The sequence below is a fragment of the Sus scrofa genome, chromosome 6 (genome assembly GCF_054392235.1).
Source record: "Sus scrofa isolate SSC_HxYL_T2T_F1_AM1 chromosome 6, Sscrofa_HxYL_maternal_Yorkshire_Landrace_v2.0, whole genome shotgun sequence".
NCBI lineage: Eukaryota > Metazoa > Chordata > Mammalia > Artiodactyla > Suidae > Sus > Sus scrofa.
In genome coordinates this window covers 49,473,126-49,493,861 of record NC_139388.1, presented here as the reverse complement: position 1 = coordinate 49,493,861, position 20,736 = coordinate 49,473,126, and the positions used below count along the sequence as shown (strand labels likewise).

General features: G+C 54.3%; 2 protein-coding genes across 28 annotated transcripts in view; one reads left to right on the top strand and one right to left on the bottom strand.

The window, feature by feature from the left end:
• The window catches only part of THAP8 (THAP domain containing 8), a 160,417-nt gene that overhangs the window by 93,686 nt on the left and 45,995 nt on the right, over positions 1–20,736 (top strand). The window lies entirely within an intron of this gene.
• WDR62 (WD repeat domain 62) overlaps positions 211–20,736 on the bottom strand; it is a 54,262-nt gene continuing 33,736 nt past the window's right edge. For 8 of the 27 annotated variants that reach the window (XM_021093223.2, XM_084958034.1, XM_021093225.2 and 5 more), the window contains 21 exons: positions 20,053–20,144; positions 18,021–18,146; positions 15,158–15,225; positions 14,962–15,083; positions 14,136–14,211; positions 13,282–13,393; positions 13,123–13,186; positions 12,434–12,559; positions 10,886–11,016; positions 8,784–8,836; positions 6,352–6,570; positions 4,580–4,704; positions 4,150–4,253; positions 3,709–3,816; positions 3,268–3,402; positions 2,858–2,972; positions 2,591–2,732; positions 2,459–2,510; positions 1,593–2,276; positions 650–807; positions 211–554 (listed from right to left, as the gene is read on the bottom strand). In XM_021093223.2, the coding sequence (XP_020948882.2) occupies positions 291–554; positions 650–807; positions 1,593–2,276; positions 2,459–2,510; positions 2,591–2,732; positions 2,858–2,972; positions 3,268–3,402; positions 3,709–3,816; positions 4,150–4,253; positions 4,580–4,704; positions 6,352–6,570; positions 8,784–8,836; positions 10,886–11,016; positions 12,434–12,559; positions 13,123–13,186; positions 13,282–13,393; positions 14,136–14,211; positions 14,962–15,083; positions 15,158–15,225; positions 18,021–18,146; positions 20,053–20,144 (3,076 nt within the window). In that variant the 3' untranslated portion in view covers positions 211–290. 27 annotated transcript variants of the gene reach the window in all.

Genomic DNA, 20,736 nt, shown 5'->3' with positions numbered 1-20,736 from the left:
TCACAACAGCTCAGTGGGCTGGGGACAGGCGACATAGGAGCCAGACACTGAGTAATTGTTACTGCCGTTCCCAAAGTCCTGTGTTCCCCATGACGGAGTCCTGGGACAGCGCCTGGCCCTGGGGCACCTGGGAGTTCCCCCTCTACCTTCTTTCCCTGCAGCCACCTGCAGGGGCTTTGTGGATGCGCCAGGACAGGCACCAGGAACCACTCCCCCAAGCTGTCAGTTTATTTGCTTAAAATACCTATTTCTTCTGAAGCACAGGGCTGGGGTGGAGGGGCTGCCAACCCTCAGTCCCGCTGTGCCTTCCTCCGCACAGCCTGCACCAGCAACTCTGAGTAGTGTTCCAGCAGGGCATGCAAATCTGGGCTGGCCAAGGGGCACAAAGTAGGTGGGGAGGGGGGACCTGGGCTGGGCAGGGCCTGGGCTGGGGCCCCATCAGTCCCCACCAGCCAGTCGTTGGCCTCTAGTTGGCTGTGGATCCAAAGGAAAGTGGAGGCCAGCTCAGTCTGTGCCTGCTGCTGCTCGGCGCTCACCTCGTCCCTGGAGACCATCTGCAAGGGGGGCCCAGCTTGTTAGGTGCCACCCAGGTCAGGCAAGGCCAGGGAGCCCCTGCAGCCCTTTCCCCTGATCCTGAGGCTTTGCTTACCATGTGGTACAGGTCTAAGGCCTCTTGGAAGGCAGTCTGCAGCCTGTGCACAATGCTCCCCACATTGCTCAGCTCAAGGGGACCTGGGGGCGGGACCCTGGCTGGCACCCTGGGTTGCCCGCAGTGTCCAGGGCAGCGATGGACCGGACTGAGAGCATCTGTGGGTGGAGGGGAGAAAATGAGAAAGATGCCTCTAAAGAGGCCAAGGTCCCAACTGTTGTCTCTCTGCCTGGAACACTCAGTCCCCAAGGCTCCCCTCCTACCCCTCCTGCAGGTCTCTGCTCAAATGCCACCTTCTCCCTGAAGCTTTTCTCATCATCTTAAAACTGACCACTTCGCACACCTGTCTCTCCCTAAACACTTTCTTTCTCTTATTTCTCTCCTTAGCACACATCATATCATAATACAGTTAACGCTTTCCATACAGATTTAGTCTGGGTATCTCCCTCAGGTGAGATGTCAATCCTCTGTATTTTCTTTTTTCTCTTTTTTTTTTATGGTCGCACCTGTGGCATATGGAGTTCCCAGGCTAGGGGTCTAATCGGTGCTACAGCCGCCAGCCTACGCCACAGCCACAGCAATGCCAGATCTGAGCCGCATCTGCGACCTATGCCACAGCTCAAGCCAATGGCAGATCCTTGACCCACTGAGCGGGGCCAGGGATCGAACCTGCATCCTCATGGATACTAGTTGGGTTCATTTCCACCAAACCACAGGAAGAACTCCAAACCTCTGTACTCTTGTTTACCACCAAGTCCCATGTCCCCAGGGCCTAGAACAAAGCCCAACACTTATGAGGTGCTCACCAAATATTTATAGAAATGAATGAATGAATGAACAGCACAGTGCCTGTGGTCAGGTCAAGGGCCTGCCTTTGAGGCTAAGCAGCTGTTACATGGGATGAGCCTAAGGGACAATGCCCTGTGCCGAGGGTGGTACTCACCAGGAGCAGACTCCAGGAGGGAGGTGATGTTGCCAGGGACCCCGGGCCTGGCCTCTGGAAGTGGGGGGCTGTTGGGGTGGGCAGAGGTATTCAGGGGTTCAGGGGCTAGAAACCTTGGGAGAAAGGTGGAGTTATGGAGCCTTGAGGCGCTCACATTCACAGGGCTAGGAGCCGAGAAGCTGGCCGTTGTGACCATGACATTGGGCTGGATGGCCACAGGTTCCTGGGACCAGACACACATGGCAGAAGGTTCTAGCTGGGGTGGGGGCAGTAAGAGCCTGTCACAGATACTCGAGAGGGTGAGTTTCAGGCTGGCACGGGCCTCATGATTGCCCCGGGAAGGCAGGGCAGGTTCTTGGCCCTCACTGTCAGAGCTGGGTGTCACTGTGGTGGTGATGGCTCGGAGCTCCTGGCCCAGGGAGGACAGCTCCCCCAAGGACGAGGGCCTGCAGGGAGGCCTGGCCAGCTCAGCCAGGACAGGGCCTTTACTGTCCTCAAGGGAAATGCTGCGTGACATCTTGGCCCGGGAACCGGCGGTGGCCTCCACATAGGAGGAGGTGGCAGGGGTGTGAACACCCTGAGCCAGGCCTGGAGTGGGTAGGGCTGTGGGCGTCGGAGGCGTCTTATCTGTGGGTGGCACCGAGGAGGAGGAGACACAGGGCGCTAGGCCTGTGAGGCAGGAGGCTGTGAAGGAAGCAGACGGCTTACTCTCACACCCAGCTGCAGAGCTGATAGACAGGGCCCCCCACTCAGGATGGCTGAAGAGTCTGAGTGGACTCTGTCCATCCCCACCATGGCTCAGCTGGGCACCCAACACCCTGTGCTGAGAAACCCAGGGCTGTTCATCTGGGGAGGCGGACACTCACTCAGTGGGGACCAGGCTTCGAGGGGCTCCTCAGCCTTGCCCGCAGAGAGGACCTGTAAGTACAGCCTTGAGGTGAGGACCAGGCCTCCAGGCTGCCAGCCCTACGTCACAGGGAGGCAGCCCCAGCACTCACGTTGGTCCTGCCTGGGGAGGTATAGCCGGTTCCCGCTCTCAGGGGCTCTGCTCTGGGCTGGCTGCCCGCAAGGTCCGTGAGTTTGACCTCTGGGGACTGCATGGGGTGTCGGGGCAGCCGGGTAGGGAAGGTGTGGGTGAACCTGCAGGTAGGAAAATGGGTGGTTGTGGCTGCCCTGGGGGTGCCTGTGGGGACACGGCCCCGCATGTCGGGAGATGCAAAGCTGGAGGGTGGGGGTGGGGGGGGCTCCAGTTCACCAGTTCCCACCTGGAGGGCTTCTGGAAGCGAGAGAGGAACTGTGCTGAGATGCTCAGCCGGGGATTGAAGAAGTCATCCTTGGCCTCAGAGGCCTTCAGGTCTCTCAGGGATCCGTGGAAGAGCTCTAGGGCAAGACGCCGAGGGAATCCTCAGAATCCCCCCACCATCCAGCCCTGGGCCCAGACAGACCCACAGACCAGCAGACAGATCCTCGGAAACCACCATCAACAGGCAATACACACACCTCAGATGCAAATGGAACAGATAGAGGAAACCAGGCAGCTCAGTCTCTAGGTAAACCTTACGCCCTCCCACCACCCTGGCCAGCCCCGGCAGGGAGAGCCCTACCCCAAGACACCCCCACTGGGCCCAGCCCTGGATGGCCCACCCAGGCAGGGTCGGAGCGGGACAGGGCCTACCCTCAGCAGGGGCATCAGTAAGCGTCTCGAAGTGGTGGCGGAGGAACTTCTCCTGCTCAGGGGTCTGGGGCAGGGAGCCGTTGGAGAGGCCTGGCACCTCGGGCCGGGCCAATTCTTCCGTGGCACCTGGGCATCCTGGGGTGAAGTGGGGGTGGGGGGGGTGGGCAGGGGAGTGCCGTCAACACCATGAGTCATGGCAGACGCTCTGACAAAGCCACCAGGCCGCTTCGCAATGGAGACAGCAGCCTCGCCCATCACACACCCTACTGCCACCAGGTGGAGAAGGACGGCCAATGGCTCTGTCTTGGAGGGGAGGAAGTTGGGGCTCAGGGCCCAAGGGCAGGGCTGACCTGAGTCTGCCGGTGGTTACAAACCATGACCGGCCGGCCCCCAGCCAGGCCCATGTCCTCACTCCGTTCCCCGCGTCTGGCTCCCGCTTACCTGGTGCCGGGGGCACCGCCACGTCAAACGGAGGGTCTGGGTCTGGCCGTGGAGGGGAGTGGACGGCGGTGAAACTGCACTCTAAGTCGGCCTCTGACTCCCCTGAGTCTGCAGGAGGCGGGGTGGGGCTGGTCAGGAACCCAAAGCGGGACGCCGACTGGCTGGGGCAGGTACGGGCCTCCAGTTCTGAGGGCTTCAGTCCCCTCATCTGGAGAAGGGAGTGACAATACCTGCCCCCCTATTTTTATGGCCCAGCAAGGCTACACTTCCAGGAAGGTGCAGAGCTGGCTCCCACTGGTGGCCAGTTGGGCTCCAAAAGCCTTGGGTGACAGCAGGGACCATGTCTGTCTCTGTGACAGACTCGAGCTTCAGGAAGACTGAGTCAAGGTCACCATCAGTGCTCGAAAGGGGCCATAGGGTCTCTGCCTGGCATTCACTCACCCTCAGGGGGGTTCAGGTCCTTGGAGGTGATGGAAGGGACCCGGAGGTAGAAGTCATCTTGCTGGTCCCCAGGCGCCCCCTCTCCCTCCTCAGCGCAGGGCTTGCTGCAGTGCCAGTGGGGGAGGTGGTGAGGAAAGGATAACATACTAGTTAGTAAACTGCTACCTCCGCCCAGAACCCCTAGGCAGCTGCACCTGCTCCTACCCGAAATACGGCCTCGCCTCCTCCTGCCTCCTCCAAAGGCTCCCTCCCTCTCCTCCTGGAACCAGGGAAACAGGCTGCAGCAGAGGCCATCCTGGCCTCACCCCTCCACCTCCCTGCCAGGGGCTCACTGGGAGAGCAGAGAGCAGTTCTTCTAGGGTGGGCCCACCCTACTGGCTGAAGCTTCCTCTCTCCAACAAGGGCTCCCCTCAATGCAAAGGACACCCACCTGTCTGTCCCTGTGATTGTCACCTCTGACTCCAGGGAGCAGAGGAGCTCACTGACCTCAGAAGACTCCCTCTGTGGGGGCGTTAAGGAAGGATGCCTACAGCCATCTTCTTGGGGACTCTCTGACTGTGGGTGAAGAAGGCACAGTCATCAGAGGCGGCTGTGACAACCAGCGAGAAGCTGCTAGGTGTTCCACCAACACCAACAGCAACAGTGGCTTGGACCCCGGCCAACACGAGCTCACTCTGTGCTGCCTCCGCATTATCATCGGCCCATTTGCAGATAAGAAACAGGTACGGCTCCAACCTTTAAGTGTATTCACATGAAGTTCAAGAACAGGCAAACCAACCCATGGTGAGAGAGCTGAGAATGTGGACTGCCTCAGTGGGGTTACTGACTGGAAGGGGTATAGGGGGGTCTTCGGAGAAGTAGAAAAGGCTTCATGCTTTGACTTGGGTGGTGTACACAGGTAACGATTCATCAGACTGTATACTTATGATTTGTGTGCACCTAACGAACCGTATGTATATGATGCCACATAAGAAAACCTATATAAGATTAAGAAATAATTAATCTTATATAGGAAAAGAATAGAATAAGAGCCAAAGTTGTGTCAGCACCTCTAAAGGGCCCAGACCCTGTCTTTAGCACTGGATTCCTGTAAAAGCCCTCTGAGAGTTTTTTTAAATGACTGCTTTTTGTTTTCTGTTTTTGTTTGTTTGGGGTTTTTGACCCCACTGTGGTCAGGAATCAAAGTCACACCACAGCAGCAACCCGAGCCTCTGCAGTGACAACACTGGACCCTTAACTCTCTGTGCCCCAAAGGAACTCCCATGACCCTTTTTATTTTATTATTATTATTATTATTTGTCTTCTGTCTTTTTAGGGCCGCATATGGAGGTTCCTAAGCTAGGGATTGAATTGGAGCTACAGCTGTTGACCTATACCACAGCCACAGCAACACAGGATCCAAGCCACGTCTGCGACCTACACCACAGCTCGTGACAATGCCGGACCCATAACCCACTGAGCAAGGCCAGGGATCGAACCCGCAACCTCATGGTTCCTAGTCAGCTTAATTCCCGCTGTGCCATGAGGGGAACTCCCCCCATGACCCCCTTTTATTTTCTGGCTGCACCTATGGCATATGGAAGTTCCTGGGCCAGGGACTGAATCCGAGCCACAGTGGTGACCAATGCCATAGCTGTAGCAATGCCGTATGCTTAACCCACTGCACTGAGCTGGGGATAGAATCCTCAACTCTGCAATGACCCAAGCGACGGCAGTTGGATTCTTAACCCATTGTGCTACAGCAGGAACTCCCCAATAGCCATTTTTTGAAATGATCTGTTTTTGAAATCTGAAATTTTTCTGGGTCATTTTTTTTTTTCCCCAAATGATCATATTTTTGAAAATAAAAGCCCGTAATGGCATGCCTTGCTGCAAGTTACAGAGCCAGGAAGGGGTAAGGACCAGGGCTCCACCTGCTCAAATGCCCCCCACTCAGGCCTAGACCTGCACCACCCCCACCCCCACCCACCCAAGCTCTTAATTCCCGAGTGACCGCCTCCCTGATTCCTGGTCTCTGGGAAGTTTCACTGTACATCAGTCCAGGGGCTCACTCTCCTGCCCTCCACCATCTCATGTAACCTCTCTCACCCCTGGAGGGGGCAGTCAGCCTTATTTTCAAAATGAGAGAGCCAAGACCCCAGGTCCTGGGCAGGCAGTCATGGTGCAGGGGCTGCAGGCCGGGCTGGGGCAGGCAGTCTGTACCTGGCTCAGCAGGCCCGCCAGTCTCTGCGACTCCACCGTATCCAGAATGGAATCCTCCAGGCTCTCGGGCTTCATGGGGGTAAAGTAGCAATCCAGGTCCCGGGCGTCCAGGATGGTTTTGAGAGGCTCCTGGTCAGCCCGCTCCGCCCAGCGGCCGTGTGGCCGGTAGCTGCGCTTGGCATGGAAGGCTGAGCCGTCTGCCACATCGTCGTCTCCGAGCTGCGGGGGACAGGGGACGGTCAGGCAGCTAGCCGAGCGCTCACCAACTCCAGTGGGGCCTAGGGACACTGCATGGACCCTCATCCAGCCTCTTGGCTTTAGATGCCTCTCAGAAACAACTTCCAGATACAAGGATCGACCTCCAGGCTGCACTTTGCCCTTAAACTCCAGAAGTGCACACACAACTGTTCTACATGGCCCCGTGGATGCTGAGGGACCTTTCAGAGGGAACAAGCTGAAGACAACGATTGCCCTTCCCTGCAAACCTACTCCTCCCAAAGCCTTCCCTGACCTAGTGAGTCTTTCCGGCTGCTCCAGTCCCAAACTTGAGGCCCTCTGTCATTCCTTATCCTGTCCCCCATGCTCCACACTGTATTTCTTCTGCTCTGCCATCCAAACACTTGCAAGATATGACTCCTCCCCTCCCATGGCCCCCTACTCTGGTCCTGCCCACCACTGCCTCTTATCAAGACTTGTTTGAGAAACAGCAGAGGTTGGGTGCTTGAGAACTCAGGCTCTGGAGCCAGCCTTCTAGTTAATTCCTAGCTCTGTGACCTTGGATGAGGTACTTAACCTCTCTGGGCCTCAGTTCCCTATCTGTGAATAAGAGCGGATATGAAAAGGCCATGTATGGATGAGGATTAAATAATATATATAAAGGACTCAATAGAGCCAGAGTAAGCCACAGTGTAAGCCAACACTTAGAGTCAGTGTCTGTGAGCATTTGTTGGATATAATTCCAACTGTAACATGCACTGATAAGAAGTTTGGGGGCCCAAGAGAGTACAGCCAGATGCCCTGACCTGGCCTGCAGGGCAGGGGATGATGGCAGGGAGGGCTTCCCTGAGGAGCTGACATTTAGGCTTTTGATTTGAGGGCTGACATTGTTCCTGAAATGAACCCTTCAACCTGGAACCTGCTGCCAACCTCCAACCCACCAGCTCCTAGCCTGCCCCTCCCTCAAGTCAGCGACCACTCATTCAGCCCTAACTTAATCCTAGTCCCTCACTTCCCCTCACACCCAACGGTTTGGCTCCACCTTCCAAATCCATCTAGAATCCAACCACTTCTCTCCCCTTATCCAGCCTCCAACCTCTCTTTCCTGGATTGTCACAGCAGTCCCCTCCCTGGTTCCCCTCTTGCCCTCAGGGTCGGTTTCCCACAGGTGGCCACACCTGAGTTAGAACGTGGACTTGCTCAGCTCAGAGCCCTCCCTCCTGTCCACCCGCTCAGCGCCACAGGGGGAAGCTAGGTGGAGAAGGACCCGAGGGTGTCGAGGGAATGCATCAAGCCCACACGGTCCCTCACGGCCAGCCCACTGCCTCTCGGAACCCTTCCCCTGCTCCTCTGCCCTCATTCGCCCGAACCCAGGCACCTGGGCTTCCCCGCACTTCCTTGAACTTGCTAAGCACCATCCATCCTGTCCCCCAGCCTGCACCCCTGCAGACTGGTCTTCTTTCCCAGGATCTGCATTTCTCACTTGCTTCAGTCCGGCTCGAATATGATCTTCCCAGTGAAGCCTTTTCTTTTTACCCTAAAACGGTCACTCTCCCTTCCCTAGCGCTTGTTTTCCTTCTCAGCTTTCTTTCTTCCATAGCACTGATTATCGGTTTCCAAAATACTCAATACTCTGCAATTTACCCAATTTACCCCCCCACCTTTTTTTAAGGGCCACACCTGCAGGACATGGAGGTTCCCAGGCTAGGGGTCGAATGGGAACTGTAGCTGCCAGCCTACGCCACAGCCACAGCAACGCCAGATCTGAGCCGCATCTGCGACCTACACCACAGCTCACAGCAATGCTGGATCCCTAACTCACTGAGTGAGGCCAGGGATGGAACCCACGTCCTCATGGATACTAATCAGGTTCGTTACTGCTGAACCACAAAGGGAACTTCTACAATTTACCTGTTTGATGTGGATATTGTCCATCTCCCACACCAGAAAAAGAGCCTGGGAAGGCAGAGATTTCCTCTGCCTTGCTGACTGCAGTGTCTAAGAGCCAGAGCAAAGCCAGTACAGGGCTGATGCTCAGTACATATGTGTTGCATGAACGAAGGACTGTCTGTGCTGAGATTGGAAGGATGACAGGGGTTCTCCAGGGAAAGGAGAGATGCAGACGGGGAAAAGGGCTCCCAAAAGAACAAGGAGCACAGGGGAGGGCACCCCTCCTTTGCCAGCCCCTAGGAGTCCCACTCTCTGGGCAGACTCACCAGCCGCTTTGCCCAGAGTGGCAGCTTGCCGTTGGTCAGCAGGCACCGAGGATCTGGAGAGATGCATAAAATCCATGAAAAGAGAATAAACAACCCAAAAGACAATGGGCAACATAAACAGGCAGTCCTCCAAAGAGACAATACAGGAAACAACAAACATCCAAAGCCAGTTAAGCTCACGAATTGTCAAGGAAACACAACTGTAAGCAATAGAATATGCTTTACCCACAAGACTGACCAAAAGTAAAATGCTTCAAACTATGGGATGTTTGAAATGGCAAAGTGTGGGGGCGGGGACAGAGGGCTTAACACTGACTGCTAGATAGGTAGTAACTGGATTTGGAAGGCCCCCAGGGTCTCTTTTAAAATAGAAAGTGTCCTGGCTGACCCCAGGACCAGCACAGCCCATCTTCATGTGCCTCCGTCCTGGAGAAACACCCCACACATGGCCAAGGAGGAGGCTTCATTCACCACGTTGTCACAGTAGGAAACACCCAAATGCCCACCCGGAGTACAAAACACCCTACTCCACTGTTGGTTAAAAGAGGGAGGCCTCTGCTTTGTTTCCACCATCCAACAGGTCAAAAAGATAGTTCTGAGAGGAAAAAGATACTGAAAGATATGCAGTATAATACAGTTTGTGGACATAAATAATTCCTATGGATATGCAATACGTATATTCATGTTCAGGAAAAAGCCTATTAGAATTCACACCAAACTCATACAAGTGGCCCCCTTGGCGAGGATATTTAGACACGAGGGTGGTGACAAAGCAAATGGGCTTACTCTGTTCCCAGTCTCACACTGCTGTTACCAATCAGCCATCCCGTCGGCCCCCATCTGTTCCCTCCTTGCGGGCAAGTCCACCACCCTCACTGAGAGCACCCAGTGCCAGTCACTGCTGCCAGCCTCCCTCACAACTGAGTAATCAGGGCCAATGGGACCTGCGAGAAGCCTGCAGGGGCTTCTAGGGAAGAGTCTCCTCTCTAAAGGAGATTCCAGGAGGGAGTGCCTCTGATGCCTGCAACTTCTTGCACCCATGATGCAACCAGCCTTCTTGCACCCATGAGGGCCTAAGCCAAGGCGATATGCAGAGGGGCAGAAATGTATTATTGAGGGCCTGACCTCTCATAAAGCCGCTGAGCTAGGACTCTTCCTTCTGCCTGAACAAGAGAACCTGTTCTGTCTTCTGATTAACATCACCCTGTTTTGGAGTTCCTATCATGGCACAGTGGTTAAAGAATCCCACCAGGAACCAAGAGGTTGCGGGTTCAATCCCTGGCCTTGCTCAGTGGGTTAAGGATCCAGCGTTGCTGTGAGCTGTGGTGTAGGTCGCAGATGTAGCTCGGATCCCAGGTTGCTATGGCTCTGGTGTAGGCTGGCACCTACAGCTCCGATTCGACCCCTAGCCTGGGAACCTCCATATGCCGCAGGAAGTGGCCCTAGAAAAGGCAAAAAGACAAAAAAAAAAAAAAAAAAAAAAAACCAGAATAAAACAAAACAAAACAAAATATCATCCTGTTTTCCCCCTGGGACACCTCCTTACATCCACCCCAGGCCTTTGGTCAGGTGGTTCAAGTGGAGCTGACTAAAGCCTCTGCCCTCAGGGATGACCCTATGACTGAGGCCTGGCCCATCAGTGCCTGGCTCAGAAATGGGCACGTGACTTATAGCAGGAATGTGAGTCATGAACGCAGGACTTTGCTTGAGCTATTGGGAAAGAGGTGCTCTCCTCTCTACAGAGAGTTAAAACCTTGAGCTACTGGGGGATACTCTGCCCTTGTACAGGGAGAGTCTGCCTGAGAGCAAAGTCAACATAGAGAAAAGCAGAGCCAGAGGTGGAAAAATATCTATTTCTCAACATCACCTGACTACCTGGATCCAGCTATGCCTGAACCAATACTTCCAAATTTTCATTTACAAGAACCAATAAATTCTCTTTCCAGCTTAAGTCCATGAGAGTCTAGTTGCTATCACACTGAGAGTCCTGACTGATGGGAGTATCGAGCTTCAAGATGTGCCAGGCTCTGAAAACAAATCGCAGGCCAAAACCCAGCAATGATCCCTCCACTGAGAGTTCAAAATAGGGCCCCTTTCCCAACCTGAATCCAAGCTCTCTTTGGATGGCGTCTTCAGCAGCTCTTCAGGTTCACACTCTTCCTCCAGCTCATCCTCTGTCTGTTCTCCAGGGCTTAGAGAGATCTCGCTGGGCATGGATGTGCACGTTTCCTGCCTGAAGCCAGCAATGAGGACAACAGGGAGGGAAGTATAGGTAAATGGGGTGGGAGAGGGGACCTGCCTTGAGCTGGGCCCCGGGCTACGGTCCATATGAATATACTCTTAGCTTTTGATCAAGAGGGTACTGGGAGGGCTCCCCTGCCACCCCCCCGCCCCTGCTAGAAACATACTGCAAAATAAAATGAGATGTAACAAAGCCTGGGCCAAAAAAATAAGACAAACTCTTCAAGGGTCACAGCAATGGAATGGAAAGCAATGCAGACAGCGGGCCATGAGTCCTGAGTTGCTGGGTTCTGCTGTGGGGAGCAGGGTTAGCAATGAGATTTCAGCTCTAAGAGCCAAAGAACTACCCACTCCCTTGGTGCCTTGATCTGCATTCCCTCCGAGACTACAGACCAGGAGGCCCATGTCAGGCCTGGTCTCCTCAGGGAGGCAACGGCAAAGCCTCAGGACAGAAAGGAGTTCCCTTGCGGATTAAGGATCCGGTGTTGCAGCAGCTCAGGTGACTGCTGTGGCGTGGGTTCCATCTCTGGCCAGGGAACTTTCACATGCTTCAGCCCACCCCGCTCCGCCCCGCCAAAAAAAGAGAGAGAAAGAGAGGCAAGCACAGCTCTAGAGGCAGGAGAGAGGAAAATTCAAAACCTCCCACTCAAACTGAGACCTCCAAACCCAAATCGGAACAGGAATTCACTCCAAATAATATTGGTCTTGAAACATAAAGACTTAAGAAATACTGGAGTTCCCGTTGTGGCGCAGTGGAAACAAATCTGATTAGGAACCATAACGTTTCGGGTTTGATCCCTGGCCTTGCTCAATGGGTTAAGGATCCAGCGTTGCTGAGAGCTGTGGTGTAGTTCACAGATGCGGCTTGGATCCCACGTTGCTGTGGCTGTGGCGTAGGCTGGCGGCTATGGCTCAGGCTGGCGGCTATGGCTCAGATTGGACCCCTAGCCTGGGAATCTCCATATGCTGCGGGTGTGGCCCTAGTGAGACAAAAAGACAAAAAAAAAAAAAAAAAAAAAAGTTCAAGAAACTCAAAGACATAACTGAAGAAATAACTTTCAAGATTAAGAAGACATCCTGGCTCCACTGGACCCTTTCTTGACCTCTTCCCTCCCCACCTGGGCTAAGCTGGGGGTCTCCTCTGGTCCCCACAGCCCCTGGGGCTTCCCCACCAGAGTGCTCTGGGGATCTCCAAGCACTTTTGCTTTCCCACTTCAAACCCTTCTCATATGTAATACTGTAACTCTGTATTCAAATTCCATCTCCCCATTAGGCCTCGCATGCACAAAAGGCCCAGCTCAGGGCTGTCTGAGCCACAGCTGTATCCTGCCTCACTCCTCACGGGGTCCAAGGCAGGAAGACATTCCTCCGGTGAATGGACCCACAGGGGATGGATAGGTGGCCAGGACCTGGGGTCTCTGCTCCACTTCCCGTCCTTCGTGTTCTGCTGCGGCTGCTCCCGTTGGTCGATCTCCAGTAAGTGCTGCTTCATGCAGTTGGTGATCTCCGGGCCCAGGTGCCAGATAAACACGCAGCTACAGAGGCCAAGGAGAGACGTGGAAGAGGGAGGAACAGGAAATGCAGAAACCATCTGACCCTGAGGCCACCTGGGTCACCACAGCCAGGACCCTGTTCCTCAGTCCCTGCCCCCCATCAGCATAGTGCAGGGGCTCAGGTCCAAGTCAGGTCTCCACCTGAAGACCCAAGGAAGGGGCCTGTGACGAAGGACCGTAGTAAACCAAAGAGTGACAACAAAAGGGACTTCCTCGTGCTACAAAGGGTACCAACCATGTGCTAAGGAACTTATATATGTCATCTCATTTGACTCTCACCATACAATTTTTGAGGCAGAGGGGAGTGGCCTCTCTTACAGAGGCTCAGAGAGGGGAAATGATCTGCTCAGGGTCACAAGTAAGTGGCAGATCTGGGATCTCAACTCAGGGCTGGTGCACTGTCCAGGGAGTAGGCTGGAACGCTCAGAGGGCCCTCTGCCCAGGCAGGCTTTGGGCAAGGTGGCCCTGGTCTGAGCCCTTGACAGGGAGGGCCCACCACTCCCAGGAGGAGGCCAGGCCAGCAGCAGCCTCCAGGCCTTTCCCACCTGTCTCCAGAAACTGTGATCAAGTGACGACAATCATAGGTGAACTTCATGCCCGTGATGATTTCTGCAAGCAGAGCAGAGAGGCTGCGCTGACCCTCTGAGCCAGAAGGCTGTGTGGCGACAAGTGGGGAGGTGTCCCAAGCAGGGAGGCACACCCACCTGAATGGCCAAACATCTTGGCAACGCACTCGCCTGAGTAAAAGTCAATCACAGAGATGCTTTTGTCAGAGCAGCTTGTGGCCAGGAAGGTGCCTGAAGGGTCCACATGGACCTGCCAAGAAGAGGATCCACGTGACCCCTGGGCGGTCTCCTCCTTCCCAGGGGCCTGGGAAGCAACCTCAGGGCCCCACTCAGTGGCCCCCTCTGCTGGGCACCTGGTACATGGACTCGTCCCAGGTAACCTTCACCACACACACCTCCCCCTCCACAGGCGAAACGACCAGCCACGGCAATGGTACTAATGGCAACCAGGCCCCGTGCTGAGCACTGTACGTGTGTGAACCTATTTCCTCCACAGAACTCTCTGATAGAGGCTTCTTTGCATTTTACAGATGATGAAACAGGTTGAGAATAGATGACATTTGCCCAAGGTCACAGGCAGCCTGAGGCAGAGCTGTTAAGAGGGTCTGACCCTGAAGCCTAAACTCCTTGTCCAGAGGCCCCTAAGAAGGCTCCCACCTCGTCCTGGATGACACAGGCAGGGAGCAAGGCTGGAGAGGGACCCCAGGCCTCTCGGATTCTTCCCACACCCCGCTCTACTGACACTCAAGCTGGAAACCACTTAAATGGCTCCGCTTGGGGCAGGGTTCAGTAAATAAAGGTAGAGCAATCAGGGCCGGCTCCCCGCATCCTTGGTCAGCCAGGCCTGAGTGGATACTGGCCAGGGTGTGATCTACGGATCAGGTGCCAAGGAGGACGCAAGTCTCAGGCGGCCTAGCAGGGGAGAAGACAGAGAGGGGGGCCTTGTGTGTGGCTGTGTGTGCGGCTTTCACCCGGGAGCCCCAGTTCCTTACCTTCAACAGGGACCCTTCGTCTCCCTGGGAGCCCTTGTAGCACTTCTTCTGCTTCCCGTTCACGGTGTTGTAGACTCTAGGAAGGTGGGGGGCATAAGTGACTAACCTGGCCCTGCCCACTCACCCTCTCCTGTCCTCTGGATCCAGCCTTACCTGCTCCCTCCTTTCCCCTGGAAGTCCCCATTCCTCCTATCCCCCATCTAATGTCTGGGCTGAAACCCCATGCCGGGGAATGTGACCTCATCCCAGGCTGGGTCACAGAGGCTATGTACTGGGTGTCCCTTGAGTTCATGTCTGCCTCCCCGTCCATAGCAAGCTGAGGGCCTGGCATCCAGTTCGAATGAGCAAATGAAGGTGGTGGAGAAGCTCTCTGCACATGCTCATTCCTCCCCATCCTCCCGGGCTAAGCTCAGCCGTCCCTTCCAACAGGCCCTTCCCACAAGCTCCTGTCGTCCCAGCTCTGGTCACTCTGTGCTGTCACAGTCTGGGGAGGTTCTCTCTCTTCCACTCCACGTGACTTTCCCACTGTCCCTTCTAGACAGCTGCTCAGGAAACAAGGGTGAGTGAATAAGTCTACGAGCCACATCAGCACCTCTCAGTCACCCCACACAGGCTCCTGAGAGCCAGGGGAACCCTCGGCTGACCTGGGTGAGCCCAGCTCCTAAGAAACACCCACACGGTCCCTCCACCCCACCCTGCTTCAGGGACCAGATAAGCAGGAGGAAAGCAAGCAGCCCATGAGAAGACAGGCCCAACTAGGCCCCTACAGGCCCCGCTCAGAAACCAGCCCAGGCCAAGCCAACTCAGAAGCCAGGACTGCCCTCACCTGACGTTGCGGTCCTGGCAAGCCACGGCCACATACTTCTGGGTAATGTCAATGTCCATGTCATACAGGGTGGTCTTCTCTGCCACGTGGTGGGTACGGACGAAATGCAGTCCATCCGAGGCCTGGCAGGGAAGGCAGGGCCTTCAGAGGACGCCCCTGACAAGCCCCCTACCCCAAGGAGGCCTCCCCACGCTACCTGCTGGGCACTGCGGAAGTAGATGCTCTTGTCGGCACCACAGCTGATCATCTGGATGTCTCTGCTGCCTGGAGGAAGGAGCAGTGTACTAGGCAGGGCTGGGCCACCGCTGGGCTGCAGATCCTAGCTAGGGAACCTACCGCAAGGGAACTCTGCTGGGGGTCAGAGGGGGCTTCGTGGAAGAGGTGAGGTGAGTGCTGGGGTTCGTGGAAGAGGTGCGGTGAGTGGTAGAGCCGTGTGTGTGGGGGGGGACACAGGGAGCAGTGGGCTGCAGGCCTCTGCAGAGCAAGAGCAGGTAGGGAAGCAGAGGCCAGGACGCAGCAGGGGCACCATGTTTCATGTGGGATTTGGAGAGGTGACTCGGGTTGCAGCATGAGGTGGGACTGAACAGAAGAGAGAAGACAGGCAGACCTCTGGGAGGCTCACACTATCAAGAACAATCAGAATATCCACACATTCCTCGGTCCAGGGCCTGCACTGCCTGCGCCTCCCCTTCCTGTCACCAGCCACTGCGTTGCACAAATGGGAACCCAGGGGCTCAGCGTCACACAGTCCTTGTCCCAGGGTGCAGCGTCAGGACCGGGCCAGGGCTGAACCCAGGCAAGCTCTGGTTAAACACTGCTCTGTAGCCAGGCTTCCTCTCTGAGCCTCAGCTTCCAGCCTGTTTAATGAGCCTCCTTCACCGTGGAGCGGCATGAAGCTCTAGGGACAATGGTTGCCACCTGGTAAGCACTACTGGCGTGGCGTTGCTTTTATCCTTCTTTCTTTATAAAATAACAATAATCACAGCACAAATACCTCAGAGAGTTGTAGTGAGAATGAAAAGACAGAACACACTGCTCCTTCATGACAGGACTTTTGAAGAGCGTCCGGGCCTGACATGCAAGTTAAGGTGTTGCTCAGGCAGGAGTTAGCAGATCACGGAAGGGGGTGTGTGTTGGGGGCTGGAGGGAGGGGGACTGGGACCCAGGAGGGACCCAGAGAGGGCCTGCAAGTCACTGGTAATGTTTTGCTTCTTTACCCAGGGTGGTGAGTCCAAGTATTTAGCAATACTGGGACCAGGACCAATCAGAACAGTTGCTGGCTGTAAACAATGCGTGTCTGGCATGGTTCAAACCTACCAGCTATGACCCTTGATGTGGACACTCACTGAAGGAGTCTGTGAACTAGTAACAGGTTTTCTGTGTATTTTTGGATGTGTATTTCACTGACTCATTTTTTTTAGCTAGGTAGCTCCAAACAGTTTCTGACTGGCTGGAGCCCAGTTTCTATGAACTATCAACGTTTTGAGGACAAGGCCCAGGCGAGCCAGCCCAGTCGGAGCAGGGTTCACAGGAGTTTGGTTTAGGATGCGCCTCCTCAGCCTGGCTGGGACTTTACCAGAGGCCCACACCTTCTGAAGGTGGCCTCAAGGACTGACTCTTGGGCCACCCTCTTGGGCAGTCATCACCTCTCTAGGATCTAGACCATTCTTTAAAGGTGAGGTCACTGCTGGCCAAACTTCCAGGTTTACTGAACAATTCTAACTACCCTGTGGAAAGAATGGTCTTTTAAGGATGTCTGAGAAGTCTGAGCAGATCAGCTTTTGTTAGATCCTCACTAAGACATTGCAAATATTGTTGACCCGTTTTTGCCCAGCTCCTGACCACCTTAGTTAGACAGAGGCAGGGCAGGAAGCGAGAAAACCAAGGCACATTAGTACATTCTTAGCCACAAGATTATGTGAAGGAAACCCTTCATGGTTGAGAACTTGGACTACACAGATGTATTCTCTCCATGAATGGAATCTTTTTTTTTTTTTTTTTTTTTTTTTTGGTTTTTAAGGCCGCACTTGCAGCACATGGAGGTTCCCAGGCTAGGGGTCTAACTGAAGCTACAGCTGCCAGCCTACACCACAGCCACAGCAACACCAGATCCGAGCAGCATCTTCGACCCACACCACAGCTCATGGCAACACTGGATCCTTAACCCACTGAGCGAGGCCAAGGGTCAAACCTGCAACCTCATGGTTCCTAGTCGGATTCGTTTCTGCTGCGCCTCGATGGGAACTCCGGATTCTTCTTGAATACAGTTTTGAATATGTTCCTAGGTTCTAATCAGTTAAACCCCCATGAGGCCTACATGCTCTTCTCTTGGAATTCCTCATGGCCAGGGATCTCCACACTCAATCTTTCCAGTCTTGGAGGGATCCCTTCAATTGCTGGGTTGAGCACAGGCTTTGAAGGACAGCCTTATGCCAAATACCAGGCCTGCACCTACTGGCTGTGTCCCTGGCTGTAAAGGGGATAAGGAGGTGGGTAACTGCTGGGATGGGCAAGGACCATCACCCAGCACAGAATTTGCCTCCAGCCATGGCTGCTGTCACCCATTTTTCTGCCAAAGTCACCAGCACCCATCCCACCCTGGATTGGCACCCTGATTGCCTTCTGGGGACCAGTTCTCATCTAATGCCAGTTCTCCTGGATGCAGATGGAGGCAGGTGGGGGCTGGGGGCACATGAGTCAGACCTGGGCCAAGAGAACACCCCTAAGCTCTGGCACCGATAACTATTCTGGAAAGGACAAGCGCCTCAAGCCAGCACAAGGGAAGGTGGCTCCCAATTTCTGCCAAAACTGACAGCACAAGGGAAAATCTCTTTCCAGTGGCATAGCGACCACTAGGATCCTGTCCACCAGAGAAAGGACAGATGACAGAGGGAGAGTCCTAATAATTAAGAAAAAGAAAAAATCAACCTTTGGATCCAGTTGTGCTTGAATCCAGAGCTTGCCTCTCCCTTTTGTTTAAGCTAAAGGGGGCTTTGTTGTTACGTGCAGCCAAAGGAGCCCATCTAATGAGGTGCATGACGCGGCAAGAAGGGGCTCACCAGTAAACTTGACGGCCGTGATGGAGGAGGAGTGGTCATCCAGGGTCTGCTCCAGGCTGTAGTTCTTCTCCACGTTCAGCACATGGATCAGTCGGTCTCGACTGGCCGAGGCCAGCAAGGTCAGCCCTGTGGGTGGAGAGTGTGGTGCTGGACTCCTCGGAGGCTGCTTGATGCCTCAGCCTCCCAAGGAACAGCGTGACCGAGCTCTCCTGGCCTTGAAGAAGGGGTCTTTGGTTTCATAACTGCTGCCCACTGGCTCCAAACCCAGGGAGGGGTCACTACCCCACCCTGGGCAGTCCTTCCCCAGCACTTCAAACTCGCGCATTTGACATCTTTCGCCACTGGTTCGTGCAGGATGAATCTTGATCGATATCCGGAGGTTCCTCCACTTGTGACCACACCAGACATTTCAGCAGAGCCCAGCACCCCTTCCTACAAGTCCAGCTACTTGGTCTGCCAAATGAAGCCGTGACAACTTCTCAGCCTCCCCCAACACCGCCCCCTTACAGTCTGAGATCTGGCTACAGAAGCCTTATCAAGAACCCAGTGGCCACTGGCTGCTACTGGACCTTCATGGTGGTCCCGCAGACAGTGCCTCCCCTGGGCACCTGCTATATCTGAGGCCTAACACATGAGCTGAGGAGCGCTCCACAGAGGAGTCCTGAATGAAAAGAAATTTAAAAGTAAATTTTGTGGGGCAGAGGATGTGTGCAGGGGAAGGAAGGAGGAGACAAGAGCCTGCGAAAGATCTTTAACCCAGCACGACATAACTCCACCTACATCACATTCCTGCAGGAAATCTGGCAACAGAATCAAATCACGAGGAAAATAAGACAAACCGAAATGGAAGACAATTCTATTAAATAACTGGTCTATATTCCGCAGAAAGCCAATTCATAAAGCCAAATTAAATAAGGCTGTGGAAATAGTCCAGAACAAAGGTGGCAACAGAGCCAGGACAACTAAAGTGTGAACCTGGACTGGAAAACCAAAGCTGCTCAAAGGAAACATTGGGACAACTGGCAAAATGTGAATGAGACCCACAGGACAGAGGACAGCACAGTCTCTAAAGGCAATGTCCACATTTGATAAGTGCACCGTGGTCATGCAAATGCGTGTCCTCCTTGCTAGGAAATGTTCACAGAAGCACTGAAGGGGGAAAGGGTGGCACGCTTGCAACTTACTCTCGAATAGTTTAGCAAAAGAAAAAGAAAATGTGGAGTTCCCATCATGGTGCAGCAGAAACGAATCCGACTAGGAACCATGAGGTTGTGGGTTCAATCCCTGGCCTCGCTCAGTGGGTTAAGGATCCGGCGTTGCCGTGAACTGTGGTGTAGGTTGCAGATGCGGCTCGGATCTGGCATTGTTGTGGCTGTGGTGTAGGCCGGAGGCTACAGCTCCAATTAGACTTCTAGCCTGGGAACCTCCATATGCCACTGAGGGTGCGGCCTTAAAAAGAGAAAAGACAGGAAAAAAAAAAGAAAACCAAAATGAACATATGTGCTGTTGTTGTACTGTGTGTGTGTGTGTGTACATACACACATGCAGAAACAGAGAAATGGACAGAAGGCAAGCAGATAAAATCATATATACAGTCACAAGCTCAGACAGGATTCCGGGAAAAAAAAAAAAAAAACAAAAAAACTTGGGGAATCTGGGTGAGGAGGATACGCCTATTTATCATAATAGTCTTACAAGTTTTCTGCAGGCACCAAACTTTTTCAGAATAATATGCTTGATTGTTGATCTATTTTCTCTAGCAGACACGAGCTCATTCATACACTGACTCATCCAATGCTCACCTCTTTAGCCTGAGCACTGCTCAGGGTTCTAGGGACCAGGATAAGCAAGTTGAGTCCTGCCTGCTGATGTCTTGCTTTCTGAAGTCCCAGCTACCCTGTTCCCAGGGTCCAGCCCTGGAAGCCCTTATTAAACACAGGACTCCCAGCTGTCATTCACAGATACCAACTACCCTTCTCTGTGGCTCTGCCAGGCAGGCCACTCCCCAGCTCCAACCCTGCCATGGGCTCACCTGTCTCAGGCTTGGAGTACTCCAGGCACAGCACCTCAGCATCATGGGCCTCCACCCTGACCAGCTCGTCCATGAAGTGCAGCTCGTGGATCCTGGGAGACACATACTGCCTGCTGTACCCCGAATGAAGCCGCCACCCCTCAATTCCAGGTGCTCTGCCACTACTAGAAAAGGTCAGAGCAGCCAGAAAGGCGACATGGAGACTAGCCTACCCTGCCCAGTTTGTCTAGAGATGCCCAACCACCCTCCTTCTCTAGAAACCCGCCATCCTCAAGGAAGCAGCACCAAGCCTGGGGGCACCTCAGTGGGCACCTGCCCCTATGGTTCCACAGGTGAGATCTAGGATGATCCTCTGGGGGAACGAGGCTTAGGGAAGGGCTCTATCAGAAGTGATTCCTGGGGGTCAGGAAGGAGTCAGAGGTTATATTCCAGGATAGGATCTATGGAAGGGAATATTTGATTCCAATTTCTTATTCTTTTTTTTTTTTTTTTTTTCTGTCTTTTTGCCATTTCTTGGGCCGCTCCCGCGGCATATGGAGGTTCCCAGGCTAGGGGTCGAATCGGAGCTGGAGCCACCGGCCTACACCAGAGCCACAGCAACGCGGGATCCGAGCCTTGTCTGCAACCTACACCACAGCTCACGGCAACGCCGGATCGTTAACCCACTGAGCAAGGGCAGGGACC